Genomic DNA, 19,117 nt, shown 5'->3' with positions numbered 1-19,117 from the left:
GAGGTCATGCGCTTTCAGTTTCAGCATGAGGGTGATTTAAAATCTTAACGCTTCCCCTTACTGCGATAATAGCAGCAGCCATCTCTAAGTGGACTCTGTATCCCAGAAAAACAAAAAATGCCAAAAAGTCAACAAATTTCTACTTGGTGAAAAGAATTGCACAGAAAACATACTTGAGAATGTCTCAAGACAGTATATTAACTACATCTGTAATTCTCCATTTCAAAAGGGCCTGGATGTGTTAAATTTCATAAACTATAGACTTGAAATAAATGCACTTAAGAACCGAAAGTCGATCTTGAAGATAGTCTTGGATCATGGAAACACATCAATTAGCTCTCGCTGAATGCATTTTGGTCCACTTTGTGCTGATACCTAATCTGTTCAGTTGATATGGAGTGACTTGTTAAATCTGCACAACTGATCTGATGTGAAATTTGTTAAAACTTTAGTCCCAAATACTCTGAATAGTTGGGAGTGCTCTTGACATGAGCAACCAATGTTCTCAGGTTTTTGTTCTGTTCTCAATCTAACTTTTATTTTTACTACAAACTTGACAAAATAGCCAATAAGTGTCACTTTTCTGCAAATGACTAAGGCACTAAATAATAATCACTGTCTTTCTAAATAGATATTTCTTTATACAGTAGTAGACCTTACAACACACTCTATAATCTCAATAATCAAATAGTTTTATTAAATTAATTTGACTAAATGTATTCATGTCAACATTTTGATAAAAATGTTTCCCTCCGCCTACAACAATATTGGTCATATGAATTTAGGATTTGTTTCTACACTTTGTCATTGAAACTACAGTTTATTTAAAGTGATAAACCTAACTTTTCCCATTGTTCAATAATCCATTCTTCTACCTTGGGGTGACTCATTTTTCCATTTGAAAGGAAAGATGTCCTTAGCTGTTGTTATAGCTTTACAAATCCATATTGACAGGTGTACAATTTCTTTGTTAAGAGATCTCTTTGCAAGTAATTAAACACATTCTCTCAAATATTTATTTCCAGAAATTCTCAACACAGCGGCAAACAGAAGCATACACATTTAGCTCCCACCTTCTCAATGGCATCTACAACAAGTACGTGTGTCTAGTAGTTGTAATTTTCTTATTGTTCCTGGGGTCCAACTTAGTTCAAAACCTTTTTGCCCTGACAAATGTCCTGACGTTGGTTTAAGTTACTGTAAAATAGAACACAAGACATTATTCATACCTTAACCTTATAAAAGGTCCATCCACTAAGTTTCAAAAATCTCTCCATAACTAGCTACCATTTTACCAAAGTCCAGATCTCCCCTTCTCCAGATCAACATCTTGTGCTGGTTACAGGAAAGACATCTGCTTAACCCTTTTTTTAGCTAATCTTATTAAGCCTTTCTCTTTATAAGAAATGTAATCATCATCTTTTTAATCCAATTTAATTTTGGGGTAATTGATGATAAAATCACCCTCTCACCATTGCTACATTTCCCACGTTATGCTTGTTAACTGCCTTCCATGTTACCTTCTAGCCCAGAATTTGTTCCTAGTTTCTCTTGCCGCCTCACTAGCTCATTTAAATGAAGATATAAAATGTCTGTCATTCCCCTTTAGAGTGTGAAGTGTACTCTAGTTATCGGATATTAATATTTTAAAATCTTTGTATCTTGATTTTACTGTTCTAAATATAATGCTGATTTGAAGAACAGATGATAGAGTACAGCCAATTGTTCTCAACAACTTAAAAGAATGTACTTACATCTTGAAAAACTGGTTCCCACTGTTCTCTCGATCCTATTGCATCCGAGCGCCCAACAACAAGCCCTTCTGAATTTATTCCAAGATACTTTCCATAGCCCGATTTCAGTGCAATTCTTTGGAAAGATGGCGTGGAGAACAGACATAATAGAAACATTTAAGAACGCAGTGGTTTTAAGATAGGTAAGTAGCAAATTCAAGGTACTAAGGTATGGAACTGAGGAAAGTCAATGTTGATTTATTTCATTATGACACTTCATGGCAAAGCCAATGACGAATATTTGGGGAATCATAAAACTGATGGTAAAGACAGAGTAGAACTTAAAGTGAAGCCACTTACCTGGTGTCTGATAACTTAATTGCTGTGAACTGCTCTGGAGGACTTGGTCCATCATCGTCTGCAAAACACAGATAAACCATCTTGTAGTCCTTACAGCACAGATAAAATTGATATTATAAATTTAGTGCCACATTTGTAATGTGCTTCATACTAACTGACCTTCTTTCACTTTGGAGGCTGGGACATAACTTAGGAACAACTTATTTACCTTTGGTTACGCCTTACCTGGTAGGGACAATATCTACTTGCAGATTCCTTACCTTTGAATCCTCCCCAGGAGTCAGACTAGATATGAAAGATTTTCATGAGCAGTACCCCTGTGCGCCATTAGGTGGCATTGATTGCCTCCATGTCTGTCGTTGATGTTGTCTGCGCCGGATAGGATGAGTGGTTCCTATATAGGCGCCACCCCTGCACGCAGACGTCAGTTTCTTTTCACAATTTTCCACACCAGAAGCATAGAGCAATAGATTAACTGACTACTGGTGCATCAAAACTAAATCCCTGAAAGGGAATTCTCTGTCCCTTGAAATCAGTTAGCAGAGCAGGGAGGATGGGTGGGTCGTCAAGGAATCTTCAACTATATATTGTCCCTACCAGATAAAGCGTTACCGAAGGTAAGTGACTTGTTCATCTGATAGAAACCTCTAGTTGCAGACAACTTATTTTAGAATAGATATTCAAGAAATACCATCCCCGGGGTGGGTCTGCAAACCAAGTTCATACTGCAGGACCAAAGAAGCAAAGTGCCCGTACCTATGGACCTGACTATTCAGGCAGCAGTGTTTGGTAACCGTGTGTAAAGTTCTTTTCTTTCCGCACCAGCAGGAGCTGATCCGAAGAGAGCTACCCCTCAGTCATTTTTTGGCTGGCTTTTTCCGACGTTCGAGCATTTTGAGAGTGTTCTTCTCCTTGTGAGTCAAGGATGTACTCTTGAAAGTCCGACTTCAAGTCCTGTGGATTCTGCCATCAGGCGATGTCCATGACAGACCCACACCTCGTGTGTCCTTGGGGCCTGCAGCGCGACCATGACCCAAAATCGTGCTCTGATTGTTGGGCCATGCATCAGAAGGCTTTGAGGGAGCAGTCTCTGAAGCAGATAGCAGCCCGACACTCTACTAGCACAAGACAAGATTTTAGTTGAGAGAAAGGTCCCAGGATCGGTCATGGAGTCCTCCACAATCATCGTTCCATTCCAAGTCCTCGGGGAGCTCAGGTAAGTCAAGGCATAAGAAGAAGTCTAAGAAGTCGAATAGTTCTTTGACTTCTTCTGGTCCGTTGGCCGACGAGGGAGCATCGATGCTCTAGGCCTCATTATGCGAAACCTGCACCTCGGCCAATTCTGGGCCTCTCTGGGTTTCTGGGACCTGGAGAAGCCCTGGCCCAACTCGAGTTTTACAAAGCCATGTGCCTTGTTTTTGTGCAGTCTTACACCACTGGAGCTCCTTTGGGCCCTGTGGAGTCTGAAGGGGCCCTTCTGGGTTCCACACCGGCAGCTTTGGCCTGGGCTCTCCCAAGGATCCAGTCCAGGATCCGAACCAGCATCATTCGTACCACCTCGACACCGGTCCTGACGCTCCTGGTGCCATCCCAATTGTGATCCCCGACACAAAGCCAATGGGCGTCGTATGATGCGGACTCCAATGCTGGCAGGAACGTTGCCTTCTAGATCGTATCATGAGCCCTTTTACTACAGGATAGGTCTTTGGGATGAATGGGAGGGGTCGCTGGACCCTTTAGAATACCAGCTCCACAAAGCTAGGGACTTGCGTTTGTAATAGGGCCCGCAGTGGGACTGCCAGACCCTTAATGAGGCCCTAAGACTATGTTCCTGCCAGTGTGACTGGCGGGAACATTGCAATAGAGTGTTCCCGCTGATCAGACTGGCTGGAACAGTGGTACAAGATAGTTATTGGCTCCTTTAATGGAGGCTCAGTGTATTGTGTACTCCTGGCTCTGCCAGGAGGCTGGCTGATTCGGCCATCTTGGAAACAAGGTAAGCAGAGGCCCCTGGGAGCATCGGACTTGTTAGGCCAGGTAGATGAGATCCCTGATCCTCTCTGATAGGTGTGTCACTTTAGAGTGTGACCAACCCCCTTTTAGGGTTACTTAAGGGCTCCCCGAAAGGTGGGTCCTCAGACTCATCGAGCAAGACTCTACAAGGAACTCTCTGCAAGACATATTTTGCTCCTGGTCTCTAGAACCGCTGCTGGTTTGTTTTGGAACCTAAACAAGTCTTCTCCTGGTGGAAAGGCTCTCACTGCAACATTGTTTCTCCAGATTCTGCAAGAATTCTGCAACATCCAAGGCTGTGTATCTTCCAAGGTCACAAAGACTCTGTTTGCACCTGGAAGCACAAAGGAATTTCCCTTGGAGTGAAGGAGTCACTCCCCTGCACCTGCAGGCACTCAAGGCAACGACAACCGGCTGGTGGATCCTGCTGTCCCACTGAAAACGCGAAGGCTCTGCTCACAGGTGGTGGCTCTGTGCTCCTCGCTGGGTCCCTCCTGTCTTCTGATCAACTCTGGAGACTATGGGCTCCTGCTGCAGCCACTGCAATAGCACCCCTGTGCACCATGATTGTTGCTCTAGCCAAGGATTTTTGGCTCTTCTTCCAAGACACAGTTATTCAAACTGTGCCCCCCCCCCGCCCTCCCATCTTCAGTCGGCTCTGAACAGGAATTGATTTTAAACAAGTTCGGTTCCCCAGATGCGGGCTATAAGAACTAAGGTAAATATGTGTTATATTTCATTGTGCAAACTAAGTAGAGATATATTTGAAATATAGAAATTATCCAGCAGAGATAATGTTAATAATTAGGGCCCTAGAATGTTTTTCAAAAAAAAAAAAAAATATTCTGCAGTTAAGCCATTTAATTGATTCTCTGGGTGTAGTAGGACACACAACAAATACCTGGGCACTATCGATTTTAGATAGATCTTAAATAAGTTTTTAACACAAAATAAAAACATTTTGTAGATGTGTTGTATATATGTATGATACACTTTTGGTGATTGGGTTATAAATGACATGTGGTAGGCACATTTGTAAGAATTCTTTTTGGTTTTCTTTTTTTAGAATTCCTTCTGCCCTTTTCCAGTCCTGATGAGGCCTTAAATTGAAAGGCCGAAACGCGTTGACTTTATAGAGTGCAAGAGCACTGGGTTCATTAAATAATTGATGAGAATATAAAGAGTGTAGGTACACTAGAATACACTAGTGTGAAAGCAATATTTAACACTAGATTAGTAAGTGTACGCAGAAGCCCAGTACCTTAGCATGCAGAAGTGGATTACATGTGAAATGTTAACGGTGACCACTATTTAAATGTATAGGGCTTATGTTTGTGTTTTTGTCCTCCTGTAATACCATTAATTGTGATTGTATAAGTCCTGTGTTTGTGTAGGTCGATTGTTATACCTAGTAAAGTACAATTTGTTATGTGTTTTCAGTCATTGTATTGTATACAAGTCTTTTCATTTTTCTAATTTCCCTATCGTTTTTTGACTATTATAATTGGTTTTGAAATAATTCTGAGTAAGAAATAAACTCAATAGTAACAGAATTCAAGACTGTGCTTATAACTTAGGTTAAATCTGTCTCTACCCGCCAATGCTTGTTTTGTTGATGCTTTATTTACCCTAGGCTGGGTTGAGTTAAAGGGTTCCCCTTTTGGTTAATTGTTCTATGGTACACCTAGTTAGGTGTGAGGGAAAACAGTGAGTAATTCACACACCTCCATGATTTGGAGGAGAAGTTAGTTATAATTGTTGGTCAAAAAAGGACGAAATTAGTGAGGTGATATGACCTAGAGAATAAATCAAACATTGAAGTGTGTCCTCTATATTCTAGATATAGATAATGTCAGACCATCAAACAGTCAGCTACACAGACGAACAAATATCGAAACTTTTGGAATTACCTTCTCTCTTAAGTGGGGAATCGCCACCGAGTGAGACTCCCAAATTGGATAAAATAGAGAGATTGAAGCAGCTTAAAAAGAAAAACACTAGAACCCAATTACATGCACAGGTACTACTTGAACATCTAAAAAATAACACAATCCCATATGGGTTACAAGTAAAAAATATTCCTGTAATCTTTACAAGCGACCCTAAATATTTGACACAATTCAGCGGGGTAGGCACTAAGTGTTCCCGTGATTGGCTAGCACTATCAGTTGAAACAGCGCTAAGGATCAGTGAATGTGAACTAAAAGAAATAGCCACCCTTGAACAAGAAATATCAACAGATGAGTCGATACAAAATGTCCAGCAATTGTTGGATACAGTTAACAAAATCATAACAGATTTCAAAACTAACACGATCAGCCAAAAAACAACTAAACTAGCTCGAGATATAAAGAATTTTGACATCTTACATACTTACCCTTACTTAAGAGAAGATTTCTACAAAAACAATAATCCAAATAATCTCAATTTGCAATCCCAAACAAGATCGCGGAAAAAATTCATCACTTTCTCAGATACATCCTCTGAATCCGAACCAGATATACAAGGCACTTATCCAGTGCCACAACCTTTTTTAGGCAGAGGTACTCGGAGAGGTTCAAGAGGAGGGGGAGGCAATTTCAGGGGCCAATTTCAAGATCACAATTTTTTCCGAACCAGAAGGAGGGCATACAGACGACAATAATGGAATCTAACAATTTAATTCCCATTTACAACTTATCAACACATCCTTTAACAGAAATTGAAAAACAGGTGTTAAGTAAAGGTTTATCCTTTGTCCCAATCAGAAGTCCAGATCCAGTGGAAAGCAAAACAGAAGTATTAAAATTTCTTCGTAAAGTAAGATTGAGAGCTTTCTTTAATGCATTTCCAATGCAAGATAGTACAGAGGACAGTGGCCTCAGACCTCGATCAAGTTTCTTACCAGATAAAAATGATCTACCAGAAGAAATCAAAATATTTGAAAATCTAGTTTTGAAAGAACTAGATGACCTCAATTCCCCCCCAAAAATTTTTAATGACAATTGTTCTAAAATAGAGAAAGAAGCTATCCAAAAATTGGCTAATAACCAAGAAATCATTATAAAACCGGCTGATAAAGGTGGTGGGATTGTGATTTGGGGGCAAGAACATTACAACTCAGAAGCCATGCGCCAATTGAGTAATTTACACCATTATCGTGTAATACAAAGAGATATACCTAAACAGGTCAAGAACATAATTGAAACGCTTACTGCAAGAGCAAAAGAACAGGGTTGGATAAGTACAAAAAAACATGATTTTTTAAATCAGTCCGATGAAAGAATTCCCTGTTTTTATATTTTACCCAAAATACATAAAAATTTAGAACACCCACCGGGCAGACCAATAGTATCAGCCTGTGGATCTATTTTAGAACCCCTTGCCCAATTTGTTGATGTATTCATAAAACCAGCTGTAACTAAAACATCGGCTTATATAAGAGATTCCATGGATATTATCAACAAGCTGGAGGATTTAACATATGATAAAAATAACCAGTTTCTGGTGACTTTTGATATTGAATCATTATATACGAATATTCCCCAAGATGAAGCAATTGAAGTCATTCGACATACTTTGAACAACAATAGTCAATTGCATACCCCTCCGACAGAATTTTTAGTTGAATTGGCCACATTGTGTTTGAAACATAACTTTTTCAAATATGATGATCAACTATATCGCCAAGTTAAAGGTGTGGCAATGGGCTGCAGTTTTGCCCCAGAGGTCGCAAACTTGGTAATGGATTTTTTCGAACAAAAATGGGTTTACCCACAAACTAACCCATTCAGAAAGCATATTAATCACTGGTTCCGCTATATTGATGACATTCTGATTATTTGGCAAGGGCCAGAAGAGACTTTAGATGCATTCCATGAATGGCTAAACCATCGCACAGTGGATTTCACTTTCACTATGAATAAGGATAAAGAAAAAATCAATTTCCTTGACCTATGGTTATGGAATAATGATGGCAATCTAGCCGTCAAGCTATATAAAAAAACCACTGATCGTAACACTCTCCTGCATTTCTCAAGTGGACATCCACGCTCACTTAAACAAAACCTACCTTTTGGACAATTCCTAAGGATCAGGAGAAACTGTACAGAAAAAACTGATTATTTGGAGAATGCAGATGAATTGATTAAGAAACTTACCGATAGGGGATACCCTAGGAAATTAGTTAAAAATGCAGCTAAAAGAGCTTGGTTTATACCGAGAGAAACATTGCTGGTCCCTAAAGAGAAATCAAAAAAGCTCCCGCTTACATGTGTGATCACATTTAGCCCTAAGGCAAATAAAATACGATCAATCATTGAACGTAATTGGAAAATTATTGGTGACTTGCGCATAGATCAACCACTGTTCTCATTCAAAAAGGCACGCAGTTTAAGAGATCAATGGGTCAAGGCAGAACAGCCTCAAACTGATAGAAAGAAAGATCTAAGGACGCTTTTACAACTGCCAGCGGTCCAAGGGCATTATAAATGTGGAAAATGTGTGGCTTGCCAGTTTACACAAGACACCAAAGAGGTTAAAATAAATGGGAAAACACATGTACAGAAAGATTTCACAAATTGTAATTCGAAAAATGTTATTTATTGCATTATGTGTCCATGTGAGAAAGCATATATTGGACAGACTTCACAAGTAGTCAAAACCAGAATTCTCCAACATCGGTCGAGAATCAAGTGTGGAGTCAAGGGAGCCCCTCTTGTTGAACACTTCCAAGAATGGTTGCATACAGCGGAAGATATCCGGTGGACAGTTCTACTGACAATACAACCCAACGGAGCATTGACAACTAAGAACCTTCTACGAATGGAAGCAAGATTGATTGAAAAATTTCAAACTGCAAAAACAGGACTTAATGATGCTGATGAAATATGGGCTCTAATTAAGTAAAAATGGTAACTATTGCCAGAAATTCATAAATTATGTTGGGGTTACTGCTTTATTAAAGAATGCGCCAATTGTGATATGTGATATTAGAGATATAAGCAGATCGATGGGCATACAGTTTAGTGTTTGCCGATACAATTGGTTTAAGATTATGCTAGGTAGCTAGTTTGAAGAAGGACGAAATGCTCGTGTTTGACTAGAAAATAAAAAGAGCAGTGATAATCATATAAGTCCCCAATAATAGATCAGCTCAGACAACTTGGCAAATTCAGTCAATTATGACAAAATGAAACGCTTGAGCAGCCATATAGATAGTAAAGCAGATTCTCCACCTCATATCACTAAAAGATGCATTTTAGTTACCCTCTGGTAGTTATAATCATTAGAAGATTTACGAGTTTAACAGTGTTAAGATGGCCGCCGGGATTTAGTTGTTTGTTAAGAAGGGTTAGAGTTCCCACAATTCTATGGGGTCGCCAAGGCAACCAGACAGTATTCGGAAAGACGCCAGTTAAGGACGCGAGCAGCCTGCCGCCGAGTAGCGAGTGCTGCACGGAACACGGCTTCAAAATTGCACGTGTTCCTAAACGCGAGCGTTCCCAATTTAGACGCCGGTCACGGTAAGCCGAAAGTCCTACAAATGAAGTGGCTCTGATTTCGGTGACAGGTTTGAGATACAGCCATAGAAAGTATATACTGACGAGACCACTCGTTTTTTCGCTAGAGAAAGGCGACTAAAAGCATCTTCAGTCGGCTCTGAACAGGAATTGATTTTAAACAAGTTCGGTTCCCCAGATGCGGGCTATAAGAACTAAGGTAAATATGTGTTATATTTCATTGTGCAAACTAAGTAGAGATATATTTGAAATATAGAAATTATCCAGCAGAGATAATGTTAATAATTAGGGCCCTAGAATGTTTTTCAAAAAAAAAAAAAAAAAAATCTGCAGTTAAGCCATTTAATTGATTCTCTGGGTGTAGTAGGACACACAACAAATACCTGGGCACTATCGATTTTAGATAGATCTTAAATAAGTTTTTAACACAAAATAAAAACATTTTGTAGATGTGTTGTATATATGTATGATACACTTTTGGTGATTGGGTTATAAATGACATGTGGTAGGCACATTTGTAAGAATTCTTTTTGGTTTTCTTTTTTTAGAATTCCTTCTGCCCTTTTCCAGTCCTGATGAGGCCTTAAATTGAAAGGCCGAAACGCGTTGACTTTATAGAGTGCAAGAGCACTGGGTTCATTAAATAATTGATGAGAATATAAAGAGTGTAGGTACACTAGAATACACTAGTGTGAAAGCAATATTTAACACTAGATTAGTAAGTGTACGCAGAAGCCCAGTACCTTAGCATGCAGAAGTGGATTACATGTGAAATGTTAACGGTGACCACTATTTAAATGTATAGGGCTTATGTTTGTGTTTTTGTCCTCCTGTAATACCATTAATTGTGATTGTATAAGTCCTGTGTTTGTGTAGGTCGATTGTTATACCTAGTAAAGTACAATTTGTTATGTGTTTTCAGTCATTGTATTGTATACAAGTCTTTTCATTTTTCTAATTTCCCTATCGTTTTTTGACTATTATAATTGGTTTTGAAATAATTCTGAGTAAGAAATAAACTCAATAGTAACAGAATTCAAGACTGTGCTTATAACTTAGGTTAAATCTGTCTCTACCCGCCAATGCTTGTTTTGTTGATGCTTTATTTACCCTAGGCTGGGTTGAGTTAAAGGGTTCCCCTTTTGGTTAATAATTCTCCCAGGGGACGCGCGGCATCATTCCTGGGGGGGGCGCGCACTTCGTCGGAATGCTTCACCATCCCTTGTGTACTTTCCGATGTCGAAAGTACGTTTGTTTCCTTTCCTTTCCACAGCCATTTGTAATGGAGCTCTCTGATTGGCCGATAAGAGCATAGCAGCCAATCATGAGCCTGCACCATGAGCTATGTCATTTAACAAATCACAGGACAGCAGCTGAAGGAGACAGAAATACTGCCTATTTTTGCTTCAAAAAGCTCCAGAATGTCCACTACATTGGAGTTAGTGCCACTTTTCCACTGCTGCCTTTCACCTCCGTTTGCTGCTGTTTGGATCCTGCTTGCTGCCTTTCACCTCGTGGGTCCTGCCCTTCGCCTCCTGTGTCCTGCCCTTTGCCTCTTGGCCCCTGCCAACGACGTTCCAAGGAAGAAAGACAGACATTACAGGTAAGCCTGAACAGCTTTTGTAGTGTCTTGCAGTAATTATCCACTTTGCCTCGTGGCACACGGGGCATGCCGGTATATACTAAATATGTGTATGTCCCTGTGGTGTTAAACACAGGAGTTTGTTCATTGTTAGCTTGTCCAATTTAGAGCAATCACTGGGCTCCCAGGGGCTGAAAGACTCAAGACGCAGGAAAAAGGGAAGGAACAGCTGAAGAGAAACTGCACTGTGAAACAAGGAGTTGAGGCTATTTACTTTTAATTGATCTGATGATGCAGGAGAAACACCTCACTCGGGCATTAAATTGAGAGAATGCGTCTTCCATATTGCTTTACTTCAAGGTCAGGAAAGAGCCAACAAAATAAATTAGGACAAACAGAAACGAATCACAGAATCACAACAAACTATTAATCATCATTATAACGATCCATTGAATCAACATTGACTTCGAACGAGACAGGCATCAATACTGGGCATCAAGCGCTATCCTAGAAGGGTGGTGGTGTGCTTTTGGATAGGGGTGGTGGAGGGCGATTTTGTAGCAGTGCAGCAGTTGTGAAGGCACTACAGAGTTCCCCAAAAATCCAGTCGCTTTCAGGCAACAATAAAGGTGCCAATATGTTGTGATTAAGGTACCTGCTGGAAAGAGATGGGATTTTGTCTAGTGCCAGTTGTGACTCAGGAGAACTCAAAGAATGTGTATATGCAGATCACAGAGCAGTATTTTATGTGCATAGCTCAGTAGCATACTGCCCTTGTCACAGAGCTCCTTTTGTTACTGTGCAATTCATTCACAATCTAGCACAGTGAGCTACGAACTGCCCTCAGAAAGCTGCATGCATACTGCATGGTACAGGTTAGAAAGTTATGTTTTTCTAATTTTGGTAAAGACGATTTGCTGGAGTAGAAATACATTATTGATAGTAAAATCAACCCTAACCGCTGTGTTGCATTCTGAATCCTGAGTTTCTGCCCCCCCCCACTCGACCAAGCACTGTTAAAAAATGCCTACCGGCATGGGTGACATGTGAATCCTACACCTTGTAGTTCCCTTTGTCAACACTTTCTATATACTGATTTACACGTGTGTGGTTGTGATGTAAGGTGCTCCAATCAGTTGATGAAAAGGTTAATCTCTTTCCCCCATGGTAAATCCTCATGCATACAGACAAGCCCACTGAGGCTGTAAACCTTGTTGACTCCATGGGCCAGATGTATCACTATTCCAAATAGCAATTACCTAATTGCGATTCTCTGTGAATCACAACTGGGTAATCGCTATTCTAATGTATAAAACTCCATGAGTTTCATTTAGCGTTTCCTAATGGGTGGCAAATTGCCCTAACTCATTAATATTAATGAGGTAGGTTGCAATTTGCGACCCATTAGTAAATGCAAAAATCACACGGATGGTGGCCTGCTGGGGTCAGCAGACCACCATGTCTGTCACTGGTTTTAAATAAAGCTATTTCTTTTTTTTATGCAGCCCGTTTACTTTAAAGTAAAACGGGATGCATTCAAAAAAGGAAAGATGGAAAGTTTTAAAAAATATTTTAAGGAGGCTCCCTTCCCATTTGTGAATGGGTTACCACCCACTTGAACTAGGTAGTAAAATGCAACTGTTTTGCGACCGCATTTCAGTCAAAACATTCTTGCATACTGCGGTATTAGGAAGGGATGTCCTGAACATACCCCTTCCTAATATCAACTTAATCAACATGTGACGTATTAGTTACATACTGTGAACGGAGTCATCTCTAGGTCTCTTATGAGTTGCGGTTGTGGGTGGTGTTTATGATGGACCAGAGATGAAAGCTCTGGCGTTGACGCTCTGGGAAATGCAAGTTTATCACAGTACCTGTCAGTGTCATAACTTTATTTCATAGAAATCATATCTTATCAGCACTCAGGACTTCATATTATTTAAATATCACTGCATAATTTTATCGGCCTTTCGGACCAGGCAGCAGCAAATTTGTAGGCATGTCATTCACTCCTTAACCCGTCACTATCATTGTGGTCCCGGTGGGAGCTGTAATGGCGCCTCACATGGGAACATGCAAGTAACTTTTCTCAAACTCTCTCATCTTTGCAAGGGAAAAAGCCACTTGATCGCTAGACAGAGGACTGCTATTCGAGCAGCAGGATCATCAGGAGTGAAATCCATCTGCCCAAGGAAGGCATTGCAATAAGGAGGTACGGATTTTTTTTTGAGTGATGGCTAAAGGGGCAGTGCTTAAGTACTACCTCACTAAACTTTGAAAAAGTAACTTGCAGAGCCTCATTGGCGGTATGTGCGTAAACATACTGCAGCAGTTTTGGGAGCACTCACCAAAAGCTTGAATCAGCTGGAATTAATGATTATCCATGCGCCATGGAACTATTCTTTTATCCATATTTTATTTTACATGGAAGAAGATATTTTTGTAGAGACATTTTTTTTATTTTAAACTGTATTTTAAAAACATACTCTACTTCATGCAGCTGTAAAATTGCAGTCATGTGCTGTTCATTAACATACAGCTTTGGCATTTTGTGTCTTAGGTAAAGCACACATTAGACATGGATCGTTTTCTGCTGCCAAAAGACAGTAGGGCTCCCAAGCGAAAGGCCGAAACAGAAACAGATGGAGAGAGAAAAACTGTGAAATTAAGGAAGTATGATGCCTCCTATTTGGACTTTGGTTTTTCACCTGCATTGTTGTTAGTGGAGAAATTAGGCCACAGTGTGTGGTTTGTGGTATGACCTTAGCTAATGACAGCTTGAAACCAACAAAACTAAGGCGTCATCTGTAAACACAGCATGGGTCTATAGTAGCAAAGAGTAGAGAGTTTTTTGCCAGGAAATTGCAAGACATGGCTCAACAGACGGAAACCATGAAAAATGTGGCCTCCACCACAGCAAATGCATTGAAAGCATCTTACCAAATGGCATACCACATTGCCAAAAACAAAAAGCCATTTACAGATGGAGAAAGAGTGATTCTCCCAGCAATTCTTGACGTGGCTACAACAATGCTTGGTGAAAAAGCAGCCGAGAATTTCAAAATAATACCTATCTCAGACAAAACAGTTTGCCGCTGCTTCTCACGCATGTCAGAAGATATCCACGGACAGCTCATAGCTCGGTTGAAATAGAGTTGGTCTGCTTTGCAGTTGGATGAAGCAACGGACTTGTCAAATGCAGCACATTTAATTGCTTATGTCCGATACTGTTATGAAACAGTAATATTGGAAGACTTTTTATTCTGCAAGCCAATCAAGGGACGAGCAACAGCATCTGACTTATTTGACATTATCAATGACTTACTGGGTCTTCATGGCTTAAAATGGGAAAACTGTGTTGGAATCTGCACAGATGGTGCTCCTTCCATGTGTGGTGCTAGAGCTGGCCTAAAAGCTAAAGTGTTGACAGCGGCTCCATATATTCTGTGGACACACTGTATGATACACCACAAAGCCCTTGCTGTCCGAAACATGGATGGTGAACTTCAGGATGTATTGAATTCTGCTGTTAAAATAGTTAATTTCATAAAGACCCACCCAACAAGAGCTCGCCTATCTGCAATTTTATGTGCAGAAATGGGAGCTGAACAGGATGGCTATCCCGTGGAAAAGTGCTGAATCACATTTTTGAATTAAGGGATGAAATACGGCAATTTCTTCTGGATTTGGACCCCTGCAAAGCAGAACAATTATGTAGTCCCCACTGGTTTGTGCTTTTAGCATACCTTGCTGACATCTTTGAGAAATTAAATTCCCTGAATCAGTCTTTGCAAGGAGCTGAAATCACATCTTTTACCATGAATAACCAAAATATCTGCTTTCAAGAAGAATCTGGAATTATGGAGGAGACTAATTGAAGTTGGCCAGTTTGAGCCATTTCCATGTTTAGCCGATGCTCTTGAGGAAACAGAATATAACCTTCAAAATGTTGCAGAGTTAATAAAAAAATCACCTGACATCACTCAGCGACAGTTTACACAAGTATTTTCCTGAGGAAAACAATCATATTAATGACTGGGTCTTTCAACCATTTCTGGCAGATGGGGGTATCCATCTACCAATTCGCATGCAGGAAGAACTAATTGATCTCCAGAGTGATCGCACACTGCAGATGCAATTTAGCAAACTCTCCTTGGGGGAGTTTTGGCTGAAAATGCCTGCAGAACATTCAGCTTTGAGGGAAAGTGCTATCAAAACACTCTTGCCTTTCAGCACATCATATTTATGCAAGATTGGGTGCTCAGCACTTGCGATATTGAAGACTAAGTATCGCTCAAGAATGGAAGCGGAGCACAACCTCAGGCTGGCAGTTGCAAAAATTAATCCACAAATTGATCGTCTCTGTGGTGTAAAACAGACACACCCATCACATTAGTTTTGAAAGTATTGTGTCAAAGTCTGTGTCTTAGTGAAAAATAAAGCTGCATTGTAAATTGTTCTGTGCAAACATTTTCTTGGAGGCTTTTCATTTGAACTGTGTAATAAGCATCTGTCACCTAGCCACTGGTGCTCCCAAACCCTCAGTTTACTAGACACTCTGAATTTGTATAATAATGTTTCCCATATATGATCTGGACTCTGTGGGTGGGGGTTGCCGTCGATGATGCAGAGTACAAGCTTCCAGAAATTTGCGTCAGGTGGTGGTGGTGGTGGTGGTGGTGGTGGGGGGGCGGCGGGGGCTCGATGCCTAAAATTTTTTAGAAGGGTGGGGCTCAGTATAAAAAAGTTTGAAGACCTCTGCTCCAAGAGATCTTTGAGCACCGAGAAGCCCCAGCCTCCAGCACTCTGCAACCAGAAGATCAGCCACTGTTCTCAGACTCCTGCGACGTGGGACTTCTGTTTTGTTGCACTGCTGAGGCCTCCTTCTGACTCCTTATGGCCATGGCCATGGCCTGTGGATCTTACATGACTTCTGCTGGCCTCCCTGTGTGCTGAGGACCAGCCCCGACTCCCACTCAAGGGTAGTCTCCTGGATTTGCCTGTGCTTGTTGGCAGCCTTGCTGGTCACTGACCCTCTGGCAATCTTGCGACCGATGTAGGACAGCTTGTAGGCGACTCCTAGGATCTTCTGCAGCTCCTGGACCCCACAGCTGGACTCCTTTCACCAACCTGCAGGAACTTCACATCTAGGAGGGTGGGATTGCCACCTGCACCACAGGGGCACCCCCAAGGGTGCTGGAGCCGGTCCCCTTCCTTTTCAGGTCTTCTATGCCTGGAATCTGCCCCTGGGTTCCACCGGCCTGGTCCACGGGTCACAACAGCAGCTGGCCAACCCTAGGCTTCCACTGACTTCATTGAGGGTTTTCGACATCCTTGCATCCCTTTGCATCCGTGTCCCCTGGTGGAGGTACTCCTGTCTTCTGGGTATCCTTGGGTGGGCACACTCTCCAATCTTCCTCTTGTCTTTTGGTTTCCTGGAGGTCCACTGGGAAGGGTCCTGAAACACATGAACTCCAACCACTACTTTCCTGTGCTAGTCAATGGGATGACTGGGTAGGTAACTACTCTGCACCTGGTCACTGGGGGCACTTACCGTACTTCCTGTGGTGTTTTCATCTACCCCTAGCTAGCTACCACACTTACCTTGGTTGGGTTCACTATTTCGCACTCCACTTACTTAGTGTATGGTTTTTCCTACACCCCCCACCCCATAGGGCCCTATACTTTTTAATGCTATTTCTGCTCGCAATTTTGTTTATATATTGTGTGTAGAAATCTCCAAAGGGAGATATATACCAATGCTAGTTTAGTAGTTAGTACTGTAATAAAGAATCCTTTATTTTTGCAACACCTGTGTGGAAGTTACTGGCTGACTACTGTGGTACTGCAAGTGCTTTACATTCCTCCTGGATAAGCTTCAGCTGTTTGCCTCAGCTAAGCCTAGAGAGCTTTTGCTATCTAGAGACCTAAACTCTATCACTAAGGGTTGCCTGGACTCAGTGTAGGGTGCCACACCATAGGTGTACACCATACACTGAGCCAGTCCTTACTTTTGATGCACCAATAGTCAGTTTCTTTATGGCTCTGCGCTTCTGGTATGGAAAGTTGTGAAAACAAATGGACATCAGCGTGCTTGGGTTGCACCAATATAGGAACCTCAACGTCATATCTGGTGTGGACAATGCTGACAACAGACACAGAGCCTGCTCATGAAAGTCTTCCAGATCCAGTCTCACGCCAAGGGAGAATTCAAAAGGTAAGGAATCTAAAACTAAACGTCTCTATCAGATAAACAAATGTAGCTTGCAAATTGGTAATTTTTCTACTACATTCTCTTGCCATTTGCTCATTGCTTTTAAGAGCACCTCTTCTTAGACTTCTACTGCAAGTCCTAGAATTGTCAACAAAATTATCACCAAGGTTGGGTCTTTTCAATACGTTTAACAAGTTGTTAAATGTACTAAGTTCATCACCTGTTAAACTGTATCATGTAAATTAATAGAATAACAACCATTTATGAGAACCCAAATAATCTAAATCCTAGAGGGAAAACAAATCAACAAAAACCAGTTTGATAAAAAGAAATAACATAAAAGGCAAGAATAGTTAAAGAATTAGCAAGGTGGGGAGAGAATAAGCATGCTAAAAATGGGGACAGAATGTGTTTGAAGGGTGTTTCCCTCTTAAAAACAAGGGGCAGGGAAGAATGTAACATAACCATGGGGTGGTATAAAAAGGTGGCAAGTGGGGAAGAGGTTTGGTGGGAGGGAAAGGGATGAGGAAGGAGGGGAACCCTTTACAGATATTTAAAAGAAAATGTGAAAGGTTACTGAGTAAGAACAAGTGGGAAGGGGAAGAGGGAAAAGGGACTGATGCAACTTTTGAAGATAAAGCAACAGAACACATTTTCAAATCTAAAGGAATGTACACATGACAAAAGTAAATAAAAGATACATTGTATAAATAGTTTTCTATCATAGGGCACATGTCATTTATGTTGAAAATATTTTAAACAGTTTGGCAGGTGAAATGGCTCCCTAGGCTTTGTATTCTATAAATGAAAATTCAATGAACTGTAGGCTAAGACTCTGAGGAATGACCTAAAATAACATAAGCCAATTTGCAATTGTGATGTGTTTTACACCAATTCCTTGACATCTAAAAAAGTGTTATAAATAACGTTATAACTCAGAACATGTAAAGATTTACAACTAAAGGTGAATATCATGCATACTGTACAATCAAATACAAAAGATTTGCTTAGGATGCTGAAATGTGAGAAAAGATGCTAAAGGCAGAGCCTGCTCATGTACATAATATCTGCAAGAAAAGTAATTGAGAAAACACATTTCTGAAGAGCGTAAGTGGTAAGGTCTTGATTGAACTAAGGCCAAAAGTAGTGCATAATTAACTGGAATACACTGGAACTAGATATAAGATTTTCTGATTTTGACAAAAAATGGCAAGAGTGCAAAACACAAATTGTGCAACACACACTTGAACTACCTATTCCATTTTACCATTGCTAACATGAGACTGATTTCTGAATTGCCTTGGACCATGACAGCTTTATTTATTCAGACCCTTAATTCCTACCTGCAAACATTCTGTGGCCAAAAAAGGTAGAATTTCTCACCTTTCAAAAATGAAAACGGCATCACAGACAACAGAAACACCCGACCTTTGACCGGACGACTATATCAAAGGAGTTCAAATCATGTAATCTACATAATATTGCAGATAAGACACCTGACTTGGTCAATATTCTTACTGCATGAAAATGTGAACCTGCCCAATTACTTCAATTGAACTGTATCAAGACTACACATCTCAGAAAGCACTGATCTGGTAAATAAGAGGACAGGCCCGAAACACATGTAAATGTAATACGGAGTCACCTAGTAACACGATGCTCCTACGTCACACACACTCACCAGCTCCTATCCTTAGGCAAGTGTTGCATT

At 40.7% G+C, this 19,117-nt stretch overlaps 1 protein-coding gene across 2 annotated transcripts in view; it reads right to left on the bottom strand.

The window, feature by feature from the left end:
- The window catches only part of FRG1 (FSHD region gene 1), a 129,040-nt gene that overhangs the window by 70,793 nt on the left and 39,130 nt on the right, over nt 1-19,117 (bottom strand). For both annotated transcript variants that reach the window (XM_069200244.1, XM_069200252.1), the window contains exons 5-6: nt 2,094-2,151; nt 1,755-1,869 (exon numbers count right to left, since the gene is read on the bottom strand). In XM_069200244.1, the coding sequence (XP_069056345.1) occupies nt 1,755-1,869; nt 2,094-2,151 (173 nt within the window). The remainder of the gene's footprint in view (nt 1-1,754; nt 1,870-2,093; nt 2,152-19,117) is intronic.

This window comes from Pleurodeles waltl, chromosome 1_2 (genome assembly GCF_031143425.1).
Source record: "Pleurodeles waltl isolate 20211129_DDA chromosome 1_2, aPleWal1.hap1.20221129, whole genome shotgun sequence".
NCBI classification, from domain to species: domain Eukaryota; kingdom Metazoa; phylum Chordata; class Amphibia; order Caudata; family Salamandridae; genus Pleurodeles; species Pleurodeles waltl.
This window is presented reverse-complemented; position numbering and strand designations above follow the sequence as displayed.